The 18,286-nt window shown below is 41.1% G+C and overlaps 1 protein-coding gene across 1 annotated transcript in view; it reads right to left on the bottom strand.

Annotated features, from left to right (window-relative positions):
* Nucleotides 1-18,286, bottom strand: part of ABHD12 (abhydrolase domain containing 12, lysophospholipase) — a 78,150-nt gene that overhangs the window by 19,236 nt on the left and 40,628 nt on the right. Inside the window, exon 2 of the mRNA XM_033095007.1 lies at nt 4,114-4,238. Coding sequence (XP_032950898.1) covers nt 4,114-4,238 — 125 coding nt within the window. The remainder of the gene's footprint in view (nt 1-4,113; nt 4,239-18,286) is intronic.

Raw genomic sequence — 18,286 nt, 5'->3', positions numbered from 1 at the left:
CAGGGGTGCTCATCTCCCACCTTGTCCCCTTCCTAAGCTGCACTCAACTTCCTGCTGCAGGGCTTTTGCACTTGCCGTTTCCTCTGTCTGAAAGCATTCGCCCCACATACCTGCACACCTAGCTCTCATTTCCTGAAATGTCACCGTGGCTCAGAACACATTTGCTGAAGAAATAAAGTATTCAACTCCTGAGGACATGGGGACACACACACACTCTTTCCCTAAGAAATTCCCTGAGCAAATGTTTCAGACCATATGGGGAGACAAATCTTCCCACCAGGGCTGCTGTTCGTACCTCCAGCTTTTTAATCTCTTCCTTCTCCAAGAAGCAGGCTAAATTTTTGAAACCTTATCATTTTCTCACAAAAGAAAACATGACAATCAAAGGAGGTGGAATCATATTTGCTGGTGCTTTCACTGTGTTGGCACCATGTTGTTCTGGCTCTCCCCACAACGCCTCCTGTAATCTGCACACCTTCCCTGAGACAGGCTGCTACTGCCGTTTCATAGCTCCTGTGAAGTCACCAGCTCACGTGATAGAACGGGGACTTGCACCCAGGGAGCGTGACTCCATGGCCCACATTCTTGACTAATCCGGACAGGAAGTGAAAAGGTAAAGTGGCTCTAATCCTCACTGGTCCCAAATGACTTGTTATAGGTCGAGTTGTGCCCTCGCCACCAAAGGATACACTGAAGTCCTCAGAATGTGACCTTATTTGGAAATAGGGTCTTTACAGAGGTAATCAAGCTCATGTGAGGTCGTTAGGTAGACCCCATCCAACATAACTGGTGTCCTTGTCAAAAGGGAAAATATGGACAGAGAGACATATAAGGACACAAAAAGACAATGTAAAGACATGAAGAGATGGCAGCCATATGACGACAGACGCAAAGATTGGAGTGGTGCAGCTACAAGCCAAGGGACACCATGGATTACCAGACGCCACTAGAAGCTGGGAAGAGGCAAGGAAGGATTGTACCCAGAGCCTCAGGGAGCACAGCACTGTTAACACCTTGTTTTCAGACTTCCAGCCTCCAGAACTGGGAGAGAGTCAATTTCTGCTGTTTTCAAGCCCACCAGTTTGTGGTATTTGTTAAGACGCCCCAGGAACGTGAAGCTACGATATGGAGTTTACTCTGGCAATGGGACTCAGAAAGGCTCCTGACCGGAGAGAAGGCCTGGGAAGGGCTCCTGTTTCTTGTGCTGCTTCAGATGCAGGCTCCTACACTTGCAGACTCCACTCTGTGACTTTGTTCCACGCTGTGAAAGCTGAAGGCTGCATCTGGATATGCCAGTTCCTCATCTGACAACTGTGAGGTAAAATGACTTCCTCAGTGAAACTCTGAATATCCAAATGTGGTGCCCAAAGTCAATCCCACAGCCAGACTCAATCAATTCTCCACCTAAGTCTGGAATTGCCAGCCCCCAGCCCTGATGCCAAACAAAAAGTGAGTGTTTGGGCTGAGGAACTTGGCTTTCGCTGACTCAGCTTTCAGACCTTGGCCGGTTCTGTGTCCAGCGAGAAGCTGACCAAGCTACATACACAGCACCCAGAACTCAGAGGACTCCCACCCATGAAGAGTGTGTATGAACATTAGCAGCTAATCCTGACTGACAGCCTCCCCGCCCCAGAAATCTAGGAACTGAGGGCCCAGATTCTACTCCAGGACAGCCTCATTCCACAGAGCTTGTCTCCCAGTTCACTTTTACTTCTGTTTGAGAAGCAATTGTGAAAAAGGAGTCACGGAATGTGCAGTCCTGCAGATGCTGCCCATGGGCCTCCCCCTCCAGCTCATGGAAGGCCACTAGTTAGTCCTAGGGATCGGACAGCCCCAGAGAACAGTGGCCACAAGAACACCTGGCCACTACTAAGTGAGCAGAAATGCCACAAAGCTAAGGAATGGGGTTCAAGGAAACAGGAGACCCGGGCTGGCTTGAGAAGGGTCCCAGGATCTGCCTGAGCGGGAGCACAGCTCGCTCCTGCTGGCCAGTGCTCTCTCACCTCCCATGTAAGGCCCAAAAGATTGTTAAGCTTTCTTTAACGTCCAAATGAAAACCCACAGGTTCATGATTCACATCTTGAGGAGATAAGAATGGAGGTGCCACCCCCACAGCATGAGGTGAAATTTCCAAGTCACTGCACGGCGATGCTGGAGACCCCCACCTCCTCTGCAGGGGGAGGGGGCAGACAACTGACTGAAAGTCTCCTTTAAAAACATCATTGGACATGATCCCACTCCCTTGCAGCAGACACACAGAAGAAAGAGTTAGGGACAGGCGTCTCCCTGGGAGGTGCAGGGCGGCCCCACTGCCCAAGCCATTGCCTTCCTTTTCTGTGTCACCAGGGCTGGAATAGGAAAACCCAAAGTTCTGTTCTTGCAGAACATCCTGCCATTTCGTTAGGAAACCAACAGAGCAAAATCTGTGGGCTGTGTCTAAAGTAGCCCAAATAACTGATCTGAAGAAAGTTAATCCAATTATTTGCTGGGAACCCACCGTGTAGCAGGCCCCAGAGAGCAGCATGCTACACACACCCGCTGCCACGAAGGCACCTGGTCCAAGGTACCTGGAGGCCTGCAAAGTAGGAAAAGTCACGTAGGGTCAGTTCTAAGGTCTGCCATCAGGAAATCTGCAGCCCTGTAGCTTCGTGTTTATATGTAAACTCAAACTCTCTTCTGTGCTGGATTGACTGTGGACACTTAAGGGACAATAAAGTCAGAAAAAATAAAAACCTCCCCTTGATTTTATAATGTTGTTAGTTACTTTTAAATTTGTGCTTTTCACAAGTGGCAAACACTTAGAGATGATAAATTCCTAGAAGTTCAGCTATGTTTCTGTTAGAAAAATCAAACACCTCTTAGTATACTACATGCATTTTACAGTTATTATTTTAGGTATTTGAAATATTAAATAATGATCTTACTATTTCTGTTCCTCTTCCTACTGTTCTCATTAGAACAGAAATTTCCTTTTATCCAGCGACTTCCAAGTTTGTCATTAAATCTATATAGACTTAAAGCCCCAAACTTGTATGTCCAGATGTCTGCAGAGCTGGAATACTTGTGTTACTACAGATGAGCAGTTCTGGAGTCCTGTGACACACCCACCCCTACTGCCACCACCCCTTGCCTTGCATGGACCAGGCCACAGCCACACACGGACCATTTCCACACCCCCTGTGTGTCTTGCTCCTGGTCCTCAGGCTCTTCCTCCTTTCTCCTCTCTACCAGCTCCCCTGCTGCCTGCACAGCACAGCATCAACCCCAGCTCCCCAAGTCCCTAGCTCCCAAACACATAAGGTTCAAATCCACTCTTTGCAAACCAACACAGCCAAAGAGCATGCACAGAGACCACCTCATATGGTTCGAATGCTATCCATACGCAATGTGAAGGCCATCATTTGCAGAGTGCCATGTGCTATCCTCGAACGTCCAACACCCGCTCACACAGTCCCTGCTCTCTTAGCCTCGTCTTGTAGGTGTAAAATGATGCTCCTTAAAAGGATTATTCCCAACAATCATACACCTTCTATTTCACATGCTTCATACTTCTGCACCTTTCTCCTCCCACTTGTAAAAAAGTAAATTTATAGTATGAGTAACAAAACCACCTTTGTAATACATGAGGTCCAAGATAACTCAAAGAGACTACAACAACCATAGTCAGCATATAATTCCACAGAAACCAAAGTCTGCCAGGATTTTTTAAGTGAAAAAAGGAAAATCTAATATTTTAAAGGAAAAAAACCTAATTATTAATATTATCTTTAAAAAGTGGTCTTTTCCAAGGAAAGTTAACCTTCTAGACTACACAAGTGACAAAGCATGTCCTACACAACAGCTTCAAGAGGCTCTCCATGTTGTCCTTTTTACCTTTCTCAGCTAAAGGAAGATCCTCACCATGCAATACTCATCTGTGTAAACAAATGCCAACCCTGGAGAGCAACACACTCTTTACAAACAGCCTTTAACTGGGAGGGGGCACAAGGGAACTTTCTGGGTAATAGAAATGTTCTATGTCTTGATCCGGGTGGTGGGTATATAAATATATAAACCATCACGAAAATGAACTCTTACTAAAAATTAAAGGAAAAATGGACACATGGCACTTACCAAAATTCAAGAAAATCAGTTTGGCCTGTATCCCAGGACATAGTTTGATGAGAAATGGAATGATAATATACAACCCCAAAACACAGAGAAGTATTTTCCTCAGTCGGAACCACAGGCCCTTTCGCCTGCAAGAAAAAAGTAATTAACAGATCAAAGGCAGTAGGTGCAATTTTACTATAGTTTATTAATAGCATTATCAAAATTACTAACCAAGATTCACATATATGTTTTCCCACAAGAATATTGCCAGTAATAAGAATAGCCTCCCACCTGCTTTTGTTAAAATAATTATTTTAGGCACTTTTTTAATTTGATCTTAGAACACTACTGTAGGGATAAAATCTTTTCCTGAAAGCCAAAGTAACAGTACTAATCATTTCCTATGCTCTCCCTGGGATCAGAACACAGCACAGACATCAGATCGTCAGAAAGTGCCCAACCTTGTATCAGACCAGGGCTGCCACTCCATCATAGAAGGCACTGGCGGTCTTGTAGGCCTGGTGATCACCCTCCCTCAAGCCAGCCACAGGCGGGTCCCATCAGCTCCTTGTAAGAAGAGCATACATCAACAGAACCCACCCAACCAGGTCCTGGGGGGGGCAGACGGCTGAAAACAAGACTGTGGCTGTCAACTGTATGTCTTCCCGTGTCTGCCCTTGTCTCTTTGACATCACCTAACAGAGGCTCCTTCTCCAGCTACCTCAGGCCAGGTTGTCATCCCAGGGTGTCAAGATCTTCTTCTAATCTCTAACCAGATCCAAGACTTCCTTATCCTGTTACTGATCCCCTTTCAAAAATGTCCCTAGTCCACATATTCTCAAACTTGTTAGACTATGGGCTTTCCTACAACTAAAAAATTGAGGACCCCGCACCCCCCTCCAAAGAGCTTCTGTTTTACTATATGACAAATGTATTACTATTTGTCATATGAGAAGTAAAAACAAATAATTTTTTAAAACATCTATTAATGAATCTAATAACAATAAACAACCCAACACATTGTTAACATAATTAACATGTTATAAAAATTGGTTATATTTTCCCAATGCAAAAACTTTTAGGGAGAAGAGTGCAATTAACATTTTTACAAATTTCTTTAAGGCAGACAGCTTAATAAAAGACAGACAGATTCTTGTATCTGTTTCCGCATTCAGTCTTGTTGCAATACCACATGTCATGTAGTATCAGGAAAACTCCATAGTGCTCCATGAAAGAATGAGAAAGAAAAAGGTAAATAACATAGTACCATTATGAAAATCGTAACCTTACGGACACTTCTGAAATGATTTTGGGGACTCAGCATGAGCCCCTAGAGCAGCTTTGGGAACCACTGTTCTAACTTACCATATCAAGCAAAACCTTAGTGGGGCCAGTTATTTATTTCTGGATTGATTAAAAAAAATGTATTGGATTTCCAGTCAATATGATGGAGTACGTAAGTGCTGTGCTTGCCTCCTCTCACAGCCACATCAAGGTTACAATTAAACTACAGAAGAACCATCATTGAGAATTGCCTGAGGTCCAGCTGAACCAAAGCCCTACAACTGAAGACATACAGAAGAAGGCACCTTGAGACTGGTAAGATGGGCAGAGATGAGGAATGGGCTGGTCCCACACCCCGTATGATTGTTAAAAATCGGGAGGCAGATCTTGGCTGTGGAGGTCTCCCCTCCAGAGGAGGAAGGAGTCCCAGCCTAACACCAGGCTTCCCAGCCCAGGGTTCCAGTGCCAGGGAGAGAAGTCCCTGTAACTTCTGGTTGTGAAAACCAGCAGAGATTGTGGCAGAGATGAAGGGCTGCTGGAGTCCCAGATGATCCTCTTGAAATGCCCACACACAGACTTACTTGCTGACGTACTCATTCACTCTGATCTCTAACCCTGGGCCAGCAGCTCGAAAGGTGCCAGGGATATACAGAGAGGAATTGAGCTGTCTGCCTTCAGGGCGAGAGATAGAGGGGCAGTTTTCTTCCAGACAGAAGTGCTGGTAGAATTCATTGTTTCTTTTTTGAGCTTTTCCCCTTCCTAGCAGCCATAACTGAGTCTCCATCAACCGAGCTAATACTGTTTAACCCGTCCTGATGATTCCTGAGACCCCACTAAACCCAATTTTTGGGCATACCCATTCGGTTCCAGTGGCTTTTCCATACAAATGACCCACCTTGGCTCATGCAGTAGATGTTCCTAAAATCTCCCAAAGATTCACAAAACCCAAACAAGCAGCATTTGGCTTTGGGGGTCCTACACCTCATGCTGAGCAGCCCCAAGCCTGGCACTAGCGAAAGCTGGCCTCAGTTCATATCTTGGCCTCTCTAGGTATCTTAAAGCCCAGCATGGGTGGGGGCCATCTACAGATTGCTTTGTGGTTCATGCCAGGTGGTCCTGGGCAGGGCACAGGCTGTGGCTGAACCTGGCCTGCAGCAGGACCCCTCCCAGGAGTCCCCAGGGCTGACATGCCCAGTGGTCAGCTTCAGACCAAGCCAGAGCATTGCCCAGCTATCTCACCTCCAAAGATGACACTCAAAGGGCACACTGGGCAGGCACCAGAGCCCTGCTAAAGCTAATCCTGCTCCATAGGGTCAGCCCCTGCACAAGTGCTCCTCCATGCAGCCAAGGCTAATCCTTACAACCAATGAGTCCGAGGGTCAATCCCTACCATTGATGTGCAAACAGCCACCAAGTTTCAACTACAACAGGAGGGCACATACAACTCACACAAAGGACACACCTGGAGCACCTGGCTCAGGTGATCAGGGAGACTGCACCACTGACCCCATAGGACATCTACTACATAAGGCTACTCTATTCAGATTGGGAGACATAGCATCCCTACCTAATACATAGAAACAAACACAGGGGGCAGCCAAAATGGGAAGACAAAAAAACATGCTCCAAATGAAAGATCAGAACAAAGCTTCAGAAAACGAACTAAACAAAATGGAGACTAGCAATCTATCAGACACAGGTTTCAAAACACTGATTATAAGAATGCTCAGTGATCTCAGTGAGAACTTCAACAAAGAGATAGAAAACATAAAAATGGAGATAGAAAACATAAAAAAGAACCAGACAGAAATGAAGAATAACTGAAATGAAGAATACATTAGAGGGAATCAGCTGTAGATTAGATAAAGCAGAGGACTAAATCAGCAATTTAGAAGGTTCAGAACACATCAAAACAGAACAGTAAAAAGTAAAAAGAATAAAAAAAAAATGTGGGTAGTTTAAGAGGCCTCTGGGACAACATCAAGCATATCAACATTTACATCATAGGGATACCAGAAGGAGAAGAGAGAGAGCAAGGAATTGAAAACCTATTTGAAGAAATAATGACAGAAAACTTCCCTAACCTGGTGAAGGAAATAGATATGCAAGCCCAGGAAGCAAGGGAGTCCCAAACAAGATGAACCCGAAGAGGCCCACGCCAATCCACATCATAATTAAAATGCCAAAGGTTAACAACAATCTTAAAAGCAGCTAGAGAAAAGCAGTTAGTTATCTACAGAGAGCACTCATAAGACTATCAGCTAATTCTCTCAACAGAAACTTTGCAGGCCAGAGTTTGAATTGGCATGAAATGTTCAAAGCAATGAAAAGCAAGGACCTACAACCAAGATTACTCTACCCAGCTAAGCTATCATTTAGAATTGAAGGATAAAGAGCTTCCCAGACAAGAAAAAGCTAAAGGAGTTCATCAGTATTACAAGGAATGTTAGAGGGACTTCTTTAAGAAGAAAAACAAAGATAAAAATATGAATAATAAAATGGCAATAATTTTATTGTTAATTACTTTAAATGTAAACGGATTAAATGCACCAATCATAAGACATAGGGTGGCTGAATGAATAAGAAAACAAAACTCTTACATATGCTGCCTACAAGAAACATATATTTCAGATCGAAAAACACACACAGACTGAAAGTAAAGGAATGGAAAAAGATTATTTCATGAAAATGGAAATGGAAAAAAACTGGAGTAGCAATACTTACCAGACAAAACAGATTTTAAAACAAAGGTTATAACAAGAGACAAAGAAGGACCCAATAATCCCACTTCTGGGTATTAATCCAAAGAAACCCAAAACACTACTTGAAAGGGACATGTATATCCATATGCTCATTGCAGCATTATTTACAATAGTCAAGATATGGAGGCAACCTGGGTGTCCATCAATGGATGAATGAATAAAAAAGAGGTGATATATAGATGTATCATATCTATATATCATATATATATATCATATCTACATATCTATATGTCTACATCTATATTTATATCTATATATAGACCTACAGGGTATTGTGTTGAGCAGAGTAAGTCAGAGAAAGACAAATGCCATATGATTTCACTTATATGCAAAACCTAAAGAACAAAATAAACAAAACAAAAACAAACTCAGATACAGAGAACATTTTGATGGTTGCCAGGTGGGAGGGTCTTCAGGGGATGGGTGAAAAAGGAGAAGAATTAAGAAGTACAAATTGGTTGTTACAAAGTGGTTAAGGGAATGTAAGGCATAGCATAAGGAAAACAGTCAATAATATTGTAATAATTATGTATAGTGTCAGATGGGTACTAGGTTTATTGGGTTGATAGATGGGAGCGGAGCTGGGGGCAGGGTGGAAAAGGTGAAGGGATTAAGAAATATAAATTGGTAGTTATAAAACAGTCATGGGGATGTAAACTATAGTTTAAGGAATATAACCAATGATAACATGGTAATAACTATGTATAGTGTCAGGTGGGTACTTGACTAATCAGGGGGATCACTTCTTAAATTATATAAATGTCTATCCACTATGCTGCATACCTAAAATTAATATAAAATATTGCATGTCAACTGTAATTGAAAAATTCAAAAAGGGGGAAAAGGTGAAGTGGAATAAAAAAATATTCAAAGCAGTTTTAAAAACATACCTGGAACTGCTGACACATTGAATACAAATGAATCTCAAGAGCATTATGCTAAATTAAATAAGACAGACACAGAAGACTATATACTGTATGATTCCATTTATCTAAAATTCTAGAAAAGGCAAAACTATACGGACAGAAAAACAGAACAGTAGTTACCAAGGGCTAGGGATACAAGGAGGTTTCAAGGGACACAGGGAACTTCTAGAGTAATGGAAATACTTTTTACCTTGATTGTGGTTACACAATTGTATACACTGGTAAGTTTTGCTATATGTAAATAATGCCTCAGTAAAGCTGACTAATATGCTAATCTATAATGTAATTTACTCACTCATTCACCTGGTTTATTCAACGGTCATTATTGAGCATCTAGCACTCTCAGGTGGTGAACAATAAGGGCAGCAAAGGAGGGCATCGGCATATCTGCTGTGCTGTCAGCTCAGTGAGCAGACATTAAGGGCTTTGAGAGAGGTGTCTGGTGTTACTCAGCACTATCAATGTTTTGGGACTCTCCAGGAAACCTGAAACCTAGGATGGGAGATGAGCATAGTGCAATAAGGGCAGTTAGTAGTTAGTAATTTTAGATAAAACCAAAAATAAATATTGCACTAAGAAATTCAGAGAAGAAAACTATTTAGTTTTGAAAACTCCACAGACCTTATATTAAAATTTTTGTCATTATTTTTATCAGGAAGTTCTACATTTGTAAATAGTTCCGCAAGAGTCTGTTAGTTAAAGGACAGGGTTTCTGAAATCTAGTAATATAGCCAGCCTAGTGTTCTCAGCAGGGTACTCCACAGAACCCTTCTCCCTCCTATATGGAGACAGTTTAGCTATTTGCCTTTAAAGCTGAATCTAGATGGTTCTTTGGGGTATTTTTCTTTCTCTCTCATCCTGAGTTTTTTTCTTATATAGGACATAAGTTTCTAGATTTCCAACGTTATCTCTTCATGTGAATATTTAATGGTGAAATTCATAATCTTTTAATATGTGAAAGTATAAGTTCCCATAATAAAATGTAATTTCTCTAGATTCTATTCAATCAGTGCTATATGGTCAGTAGTAAATCTTGTATGCAAGTCTGAAAACCTTTCTAAAAGGCAAACAGAAGGAAAAAAACTTACAAGTCTTTATTAAACTTGCATAATCAGCAAGACAAAAATATTTTCGTGTTTAAAAAGAGTTCAGACATAAACACAAAATTAATTAATAAACCCAAGAGCTGCTCCTTCAAGAAAAAGAAATAGATTAAGTTTGAGCCTAGAAAAAGAATATACAAAATTAGGGATCAGAAAGGTGAGATAACCACAGATGAGTAGTTTTTTTAATAGAGAATATTATGTACTTAGCTAAACTACTAAATTTTTTTATAATTCAATGATATAGACTATTTTATAGGGAAATATAAATGGTGAAAATTCACTCCAAAAGAAAATGAAGTACTGGATAAATCTACCAAAAAATTTCATCCCTGAAGGACACTGAGCCCAGAAAGATTGACAGGCATTTCCTTCTAACTTTTAAGAAATAGATAATTATCATATCATACCATCAGTAGCAGAACATGGAAAGCAAGGAAGAATGTTCAAAATCAAGCTGGTTTGAGTATAATGGACAAACAGAATCAATCCAGTACCACACATACACAAAAACTACTAATGAATTTCAATTATGACTAGAGATACAAAAATCCTGGAGGTGGAAAAGCAAATCAGGTAGGAATGTAGAATACTGCAGCTGCTATGGAAAACAGTTTGGTGGTTCCTCAAAAAGTTAAACACAGAATCACCATATGATCCAGTAATTCTACTCCTAGGTAAATACCCCAAATAATTGAGACCAGTGATTCAAACAAGATACATGTAGACCAACGTTCACAGCTGCATTATTCACAATAGACAAAAGGTGGAAACAAGTAAGTGTCCATCAACAGATCAACAGATAATCAAAATGTGATCTACACATACAATGGAATACTATTCAGCCATAAAAATGAAATTCTAATACATGCTACAACATAGATGAACCTTAAAAATATTATGCTGAAATAAGCCAGACACAAAAGGCAAAATACTTTATTTCACTTATATGAGAAAACTAAAACAGGAAAATTCATAGAGAAAAAGTAAAATATTGTTTACCAGGCGCTCGGGGTGGGGTGGGGTGGGAAGGAGCAGCTAATATTTAATAGGTACAGAGCTTGTTTGGGATGATGGAAAAGTTCTAGAAATGGATAGTGGTGATGTTGTACAACATGAATGTACTTAATGCCATTGAATTGTACACTTAAACGTGGTTAAATGGTAAATTTTATATTATGTATATTTTATTCCAATTAAAGAAAAACTAAATTCAGGGAACATGAAAGATTAACATAATATGACCTCACAGGTTTTCCTCTAGGAGCATAAAAGTCAAACATGGGAGTAGTGAGAGGATAAAAGTGCTAGAAGGGTTAATAAAGCTTAACATGTAGTCCCAATAATCAATACTTAATAAAATTGGAATAGAGGATATTCCCTTGAGATAATAACATTCAGACCTATCTCAAGCTAGTAATCAAAACCAAGCAGTACTCAGTGTAAAACACTAGACAGAGACAGAATGTTCATTGTCATCGGCATGATTTAACACTATCTGGAAGTGTAACTTTAAAATAATAAGGTAACAAAAAATACAAATCATAACTATAAAAGTTGGAAGAGAAAAAGTAATTTAAAAAATGCAAGAGATTCAACTGAAAAACTGTAAAAACTTAATGACTGAGAAAGTGATTAGTTGCCAAATAAATTCCAATAGCTTTCCTACAGTCCAGGATCTACAAAATAAAATATGCATTGGGAAAAGGTTCTCATATCACGATAGAAAAAAAAATTCTTTTTTAATTCTCCAAGAACATCTTAACAAGAAATGAGAAAACTATGGGACTTTCGTCAGGAGTATAAAGCAGTATTTGGTACAATGATAAAATGGTATGTTCCTTTTGTGAAAAGATTTAATATTTCAAGATGTCTTTTCTCTTTTTTGATGCTATTGTACATAAAATTGTGTTCTTAATTTCATTTCTGGCCTGTTCATTGCAAATGTATAGAAATACTATTGATTTTGTACATCGATCTTGTATCCTACAACTTTGCTGAACTTGTTTATGAGTTCTAACAGTTTTTTAGTAGATTCTTTAGGATTTTCTATATATAAAATTGGGTCATATGCAAATAGAGATAGTTTTACACCTTCCTTTCCAATCCGGAGGCCTTTTATTTGTTGCCTACTTGTCGTAGCTGGGATCTCCAATATAATATTGAACATAAGTAGTAACAGTAGACAGACATCCTTGTCTTATTCCTGATATTAGGGGAAAGAATTCAGTCTCTCATTATTAGGTATAATGTTAGCAGTGGGTGTTTTCTAGATGTCCTTTATCAGGCTAAGGAAGTTCCCTTCTATTCCTAATTTATTGTTTTGTTTTGTTTTGTTTCATCATGAAAGGGTGTTGAATTTTGTCAAATAGTTTTTCTGCATCTATTGAAATGCTCATGTGATGTGGTTTTTGTCCTTTATTTTAATAATATGGTATATTTCATGAATTGATTTTTGGATGTTAAACCAACCTTGTACTCCTAGGATAAATTGTACTTGTTCGTGGTATATAGCACTTTATATATCTTTCTGGATTTGGTTTGTTAGTATTTTGTTGAAGATATTTGCAACTATATTCATAAGAAATACTGACTGTAGCTTTGTGTTCTTGTGATGCCATTGTGTGGTTCTGGTACCAGAGTAATATTAACCATAGAAAATAGGTTCGGAAGTGTTTCCTCCTCTATTTTATTTATTTATTTTTTTGGAAGAGTTTGTAAAGAATTTGTATTAATTCTTCCATAAATGTTTGGCAGAATTTATCAGTGATGTCATCTTTGTGTGGGTTTTTCTTTGTGGGTAATTTTTTTTATTACTAATTTAACCTCCTTACTTTCTTGTTTTTCCTTAAGTCAGTTTCAGTCGCTTGAGTTTTAGGAATTAGTCCATTTCATCTAAATTATCTAATTTAGTGACATATAATTGTTTAAAGTATTCCCTTATGATCTTTTTATTTCTGTAAAGTCGGTAGTAATGTCCGAACTTCCATTTCTGATTTCAGTTATTTGCATCTTTTCTCTTTTTATTCTTAGTCAGTCTAGCTAATAGCTTGTCAATTTAGGTTTTCTTTTCAAAAAACTAACTTTTCCTTTCTTTGATTTTTCTCTACTGTTTTTCTATTCTTTATTTCATTAATTTCTGCTCAACTCTTTAGTATTTCCTTCCTTCTGCTTGTTTTAGATTTAGTTTGTTCTTGGTTTTTCAGCTTTTTAAGGTGTATGGTTGGCTTATTCATGTGAGCTTTTAAAATATTAGTATTTAGGGGAGAAGGTCCAAGATGGTGGTTCAGGTAGACACTATGCCTACTGAATCCCAGGACCAAACCAAAATTACAAACAAATTATAGAACAATAAACCTAAAGAATCATCTTAAGATGAACTGAACAGACCCCCTATAATTAAGGATATAAACAGGCCACATCGACACTGGTAGGAGGGGTGGAGACATGAAACAGGCTGACCCCAAACCCACACAGATAGTGGTTGAACTCCAGGAGGAACATCTCAGTGATAGAGGTTCCCCCTGAAGAGGGAAGGGTCCCGGTCCCACACCAGGCATCCATACTCAAGGGTCCTCTGCGGGAAAGAGGAGTTCCCACAACATCTGGCAGTGAAAATCAGCAAGGGCTCTGTCTGTTCATCCCAGTGAAATGGAAGGCAGCTGGAAACCCAGATGCCCTCTTAACGGGCACACACATAGAATAACTCACTCGAAAACACTCACCTGGTCTCTGGTGGAGGGGCGGCAACTCAAGAGGTGCTAGAGACATACCTGGAAAAACTGAGTCGTGTGGCTTTGAGGTGAGGGCTGGAAGGACAGCACCCATTGTCCCTGTGTGAAGCCTGCCTCACGTGTAGCCTACAGGAAGGCCCATCTTTTCTATGTTGAACCCTCCCCCAAAGGGACAATCTGCGACAGCAGTGGTCGGGAAATAATCCATGCGTGTGCACCACCTTGGTCACGCCCTGGATCCCTGCCACGCACAGGTAATACCGCATTGCCTGGGGCACTCTTGGCTCCAGGACACCAGCCCTGACCTGCAAGCTGCAGAAGCCTTCTACAACAGCAGACAAGCCACAGTGGCCCGGGGAACTTTTGAGAGTGGGCAGTGAGCCACAATCTGCACCACAGCCACTCTTGGGTGGCTCTTGGAAACCTGCCAACCTGAGGCAAGTAGTAGCTGGCTGTGGTTTCATTCAAGGCATTTTTGCGAAGTGGTCATGGGCCCGGCACCCACTGTAAAAACTGAAACTGCATTAACTTTGTGAAAACCACCACACACATCCTGTAATTCCCAAAAAAACGCTGCCCCGCCCAAGTAATGCTGCACTGCTGGCAGCACTCTTGGCTCTTGGGTGGCTGGTCCCAAACCACAAGCTGCAGAAGCCTTTTACAGCAGTAGTCTGCAGCTGCCCAGAGAACTTTGGTGGCAGACAGTGAGCCACAACTTGTGCCACAGCCTCTCTTGGTGGCGTTTGGGGATCTGTGAGTCTTAGAAGAGTGGTGGCTGGCTGGCTGGCTGCAGTGTTCTCAGTTTTCCAAAGTGGTCACAGGCCGGGCATGGGTGCAAGAACTGAATAAGCATTAACCTGGTAAAAATCACCAGCCACACCTCATGACTCCCTGGAATCCCGTCCCGCCCAGCTAGTGCTGCATCGCCACAGACTCTGTCAATGTCAGGTCAACTAGCCCAGAGGCCTAGAAGGCCCTGAGTCTTTTACTAAGCTGTCCCAGGCCCAGTAATGGTAGAAACCATCCTCGGTTCACAGAGAGGCCACCCACACATACCTCCAGGTCTGCCATAGGCAGCAACCAACCACATATACCATGTTTCCCCGAAAATAAGACCTAGCCAGACCATCAGCTCTAATGTGTCTTTTGGAGCAAAAATTAATAAAAGACCCAGTCTTATATTATGTTAGATAAGACCGGGTTTTATCATAAAATAAGACTGGGTCTTATATTAATTTTTGCTCCAGAAGACGCATTAGAGCTGATGGTCCAGCTAGGTCTTATTTTCGGGGAAACAGGGTAGCTCCCACCAGGTGGCCTCAGGCCAGTCACAGGAAAGGCTAAAATTGGCCCGCAGAGGAGTACCTCCCAAGAGATGACAGAAACACCATACTCAGAGGCCAGCTTCAGACCACATGAGAGCACTATCTTGTTAGCCCCATAGGAGACAAACCCAAAGGGTTCGCAACAGGCACAAGAGCTGGTGGGGGTGGATGCCCTTCTGAGGGGTTACCTGCCACATAGCAGCTCATACACCGTGGGTGTAGCCAATCCTCGATCATTCAGCCTGGGAGTCAATCCCACTCACCATCACACCAAAAGGAATCAAGGCTCACCTACAACAGAATACACACACAAGGGACACTCCTGGAACACACACACAAAAGATCAGGGACACTGCGCCACTGGACCACACAGGACACATACTACATAAGGCTGCCAAGCAAAGATTGAGAGACATAGGTGACCTACCTAATATAGGGAAGCAAACACAGAGAAACAGCCAGAATGAGGAAACAAAGAAATGTGTCCCAAATAAAAGAACAGGAGACACTAGTCATCAGAGAAATGCCAATAATAACCATAATGAGATATCACCTCTCCCCAGTCAGAATGGCTATCATCATCAAGACAAATAGTAACAAATGTTGGAGGGGCTGTGGAGAAAAAGGCACCCTCATACACTCACTGTTGGTGAGAATGCAGACTGGTGCAGCCGTTATGGAAGGCAGTGTGGAGGTTGCTCAAAAAATTAAGAATAAAATTACCACATGACACAGCAATCCCTCTCCTGGGTATCTACCCAAAAAAATCTGAAAACATTTATCCGTAAGGATATATGTGCTCCGATGTTCAATGCAGCTTTATTTACAGTAGTCAAGACATGGAAACAACCAAAGTGTCCTTCAAAAGATGATTGGATAAAGATGTGGTATATATACACTATGGAATACTACTCTGCCATAAGAAAAGATTTTGAAATAGTACTATTTGCGACAACATGGATGGATTTTGAGATTATTATGCTGAGCACAGTAAGTCAGACAGAAAAAGTCGAGAACCATATGATTTCACTGACATGTGGTATATAAAACTGAAAACAACAAAAGAACAAGACCAACAAATGAAGAAACAAAAATTCATAGACACAGACAATAGTTTAGTGGTTACCAGAAGGTAAGAGAGGAGGGGGATGGTACATAAAGGTAAAGGGGATTAAATATATGGTGATGGAAAGAGAACTGACTCTGGGTGGTGAACACACAATGTGATATATAGATGATGTATTACAGAATTGTACACCAGAAATCTACGTAAATTTACTAACAATTCTCACCCCAATAAACTTTAAGTAAAAAATCAATAAATAAATCAATAAATAGAAAAGAACAGGAGAGGGCCAGCCCGGTGGCTCAGGCTGTTAGAACTTCATGCTCCTAACTCTGAAGGCTGCCGGTTCGATTCCCACATGGGCCCAACCACAAGGTTGCCAGTTCAATTCCTCGAGTCCCGCAAGCAATGGTGGGCTCCGCCCCCTGCAACTAAGATTGAACACGGCACCTTGAGTTGAGCTGCTGCTGAGCTCTCGGATGGCTCAGTTGGTTGGAGCACGTCCTCTCAACCACAAGGTTGCCAGTTCGATTCCTCAAATCCCACAAGGGACGGTGGGCAGCACCTCCTACAACTAAAGAGTGAACACAGCACCTTGAGATGAGGTGCCACTGAGCTCCCAGATGGCTCAGTTGGTTGAAGTGCGTCCTCTCAACCCAAGGTTCCCAGTTCGACTCCCGCAAAGGATGGTGGGCTGCACCCCTGCAACTAGAAAATGGCAACTGGCCCTGGTGCTGAGCTGCGCTTTCCACAACTAAGACTAAAAGGACAACAACTTGAAGCTGAACTAAGATTGAAAGGACAACAACTTGACTTGGGAAAAAAAAAAGTCCTGGAAGTACACACTCTTCCCCAATAAAGTCCTGTTCTCCTTCTCCAATAAAATCTTTAAAAGAAAAGAAAAGAAAAGAACAGGAGAAACATCCAGAAATACAACCAAATGAAATATTAGAGACAACTGACCTACCAAAGACAGAGTTCAAAACACTGGTTATAACGTTGTTTTTCACAGAAATAGAACATATAAACCTAAAATTTATATGGGACCATAAAAGACCCCGAATAGCAAAGGCAATCTTGAGAAATAAGAACAAAGTGGGAGGGATAACAATACCTGACTTCAAATTATACTACAAGGCTACAGTAATCAAAACAGCATGGTACTGGCATAAAAACAGACACATAGATCAATGGAACAGAATAGAGAGTCCAGAAATAAATCCACGCCTATATGGCCATTTAATCTACGACAATGGAAGCAAGAATGTACGATGGAGTAATGACAATCTATTCAATAAATGGTGCTGGGAAACCTGGACAGACACATGCAAAAAAATGAAGTTGGACCACCTCCTTACACCATATACAAAAATAAATTCAAAATGGCTTAAAGACTTAAATGTAAGATCTGAAACCATAAAATACCTAGAAGAAAATATAGGAAGAAACTTCTCAGACATTACCCGGAGTAAGATTTTTACTGATATATACCCTCGCTCGAGGGAACTAAGAGAAAAAATAAACATGTGGGATTATATCAAACTAAAAAGTTTTTTCACAGCAAAGGAAACCATCAATAAAACAAGAAGGGATCCTACTGAATGAGAAAAGATATTTGCCAATGATATATCTGATAAGGGATTAATATCACAAATCTATGAAAAACTCACTCAACTCAACTCCAAAAAAACAAACGATCCAATTAAAAAATGGGCAGAGGACTTGAAGAGACATTTTTCTAAAAAGGACATACAGATGGCAAACAGAAATATGAAGAAATGCTCAACCTCACTAACCATCAGAGAAATGCAAATAAAACCCACAATGAGATACCACCTCACCCCAGTCAAAATGGCTATCATCAATAAATCAACAAACAACAAGTGCTGGCGCGGATGTGGAGAAAAGGGAATGCTTGTGCACTGTTGGTGGGATTGCAGATTGGTGCAGCCACTATGGAAAACAGTATGGAGGTATCTCAAAAATCTGAAAAT

Source organism: Rhinolophus ferrumequinum, chromosome 23 (genome assembly GCF_004115265.2).
Source record: "Rhinolophus ferrumequinum isolate MPI-CBG mRhiFer1 chromosome 23, mRhiFer1_v1.p, whole genome shotgun sequence".
In the NCBI taxonomy this organism is placed as follows: Eukaryota; Metazoa; Chordata; class Mammalia; order Chiroptera; family Rhinolophidae; genus Rhinolophus; species Rhinolophus ferrumequinum.
This window is presented reverse-complemented; position numbering and strand designations above follow the sequence as displayed.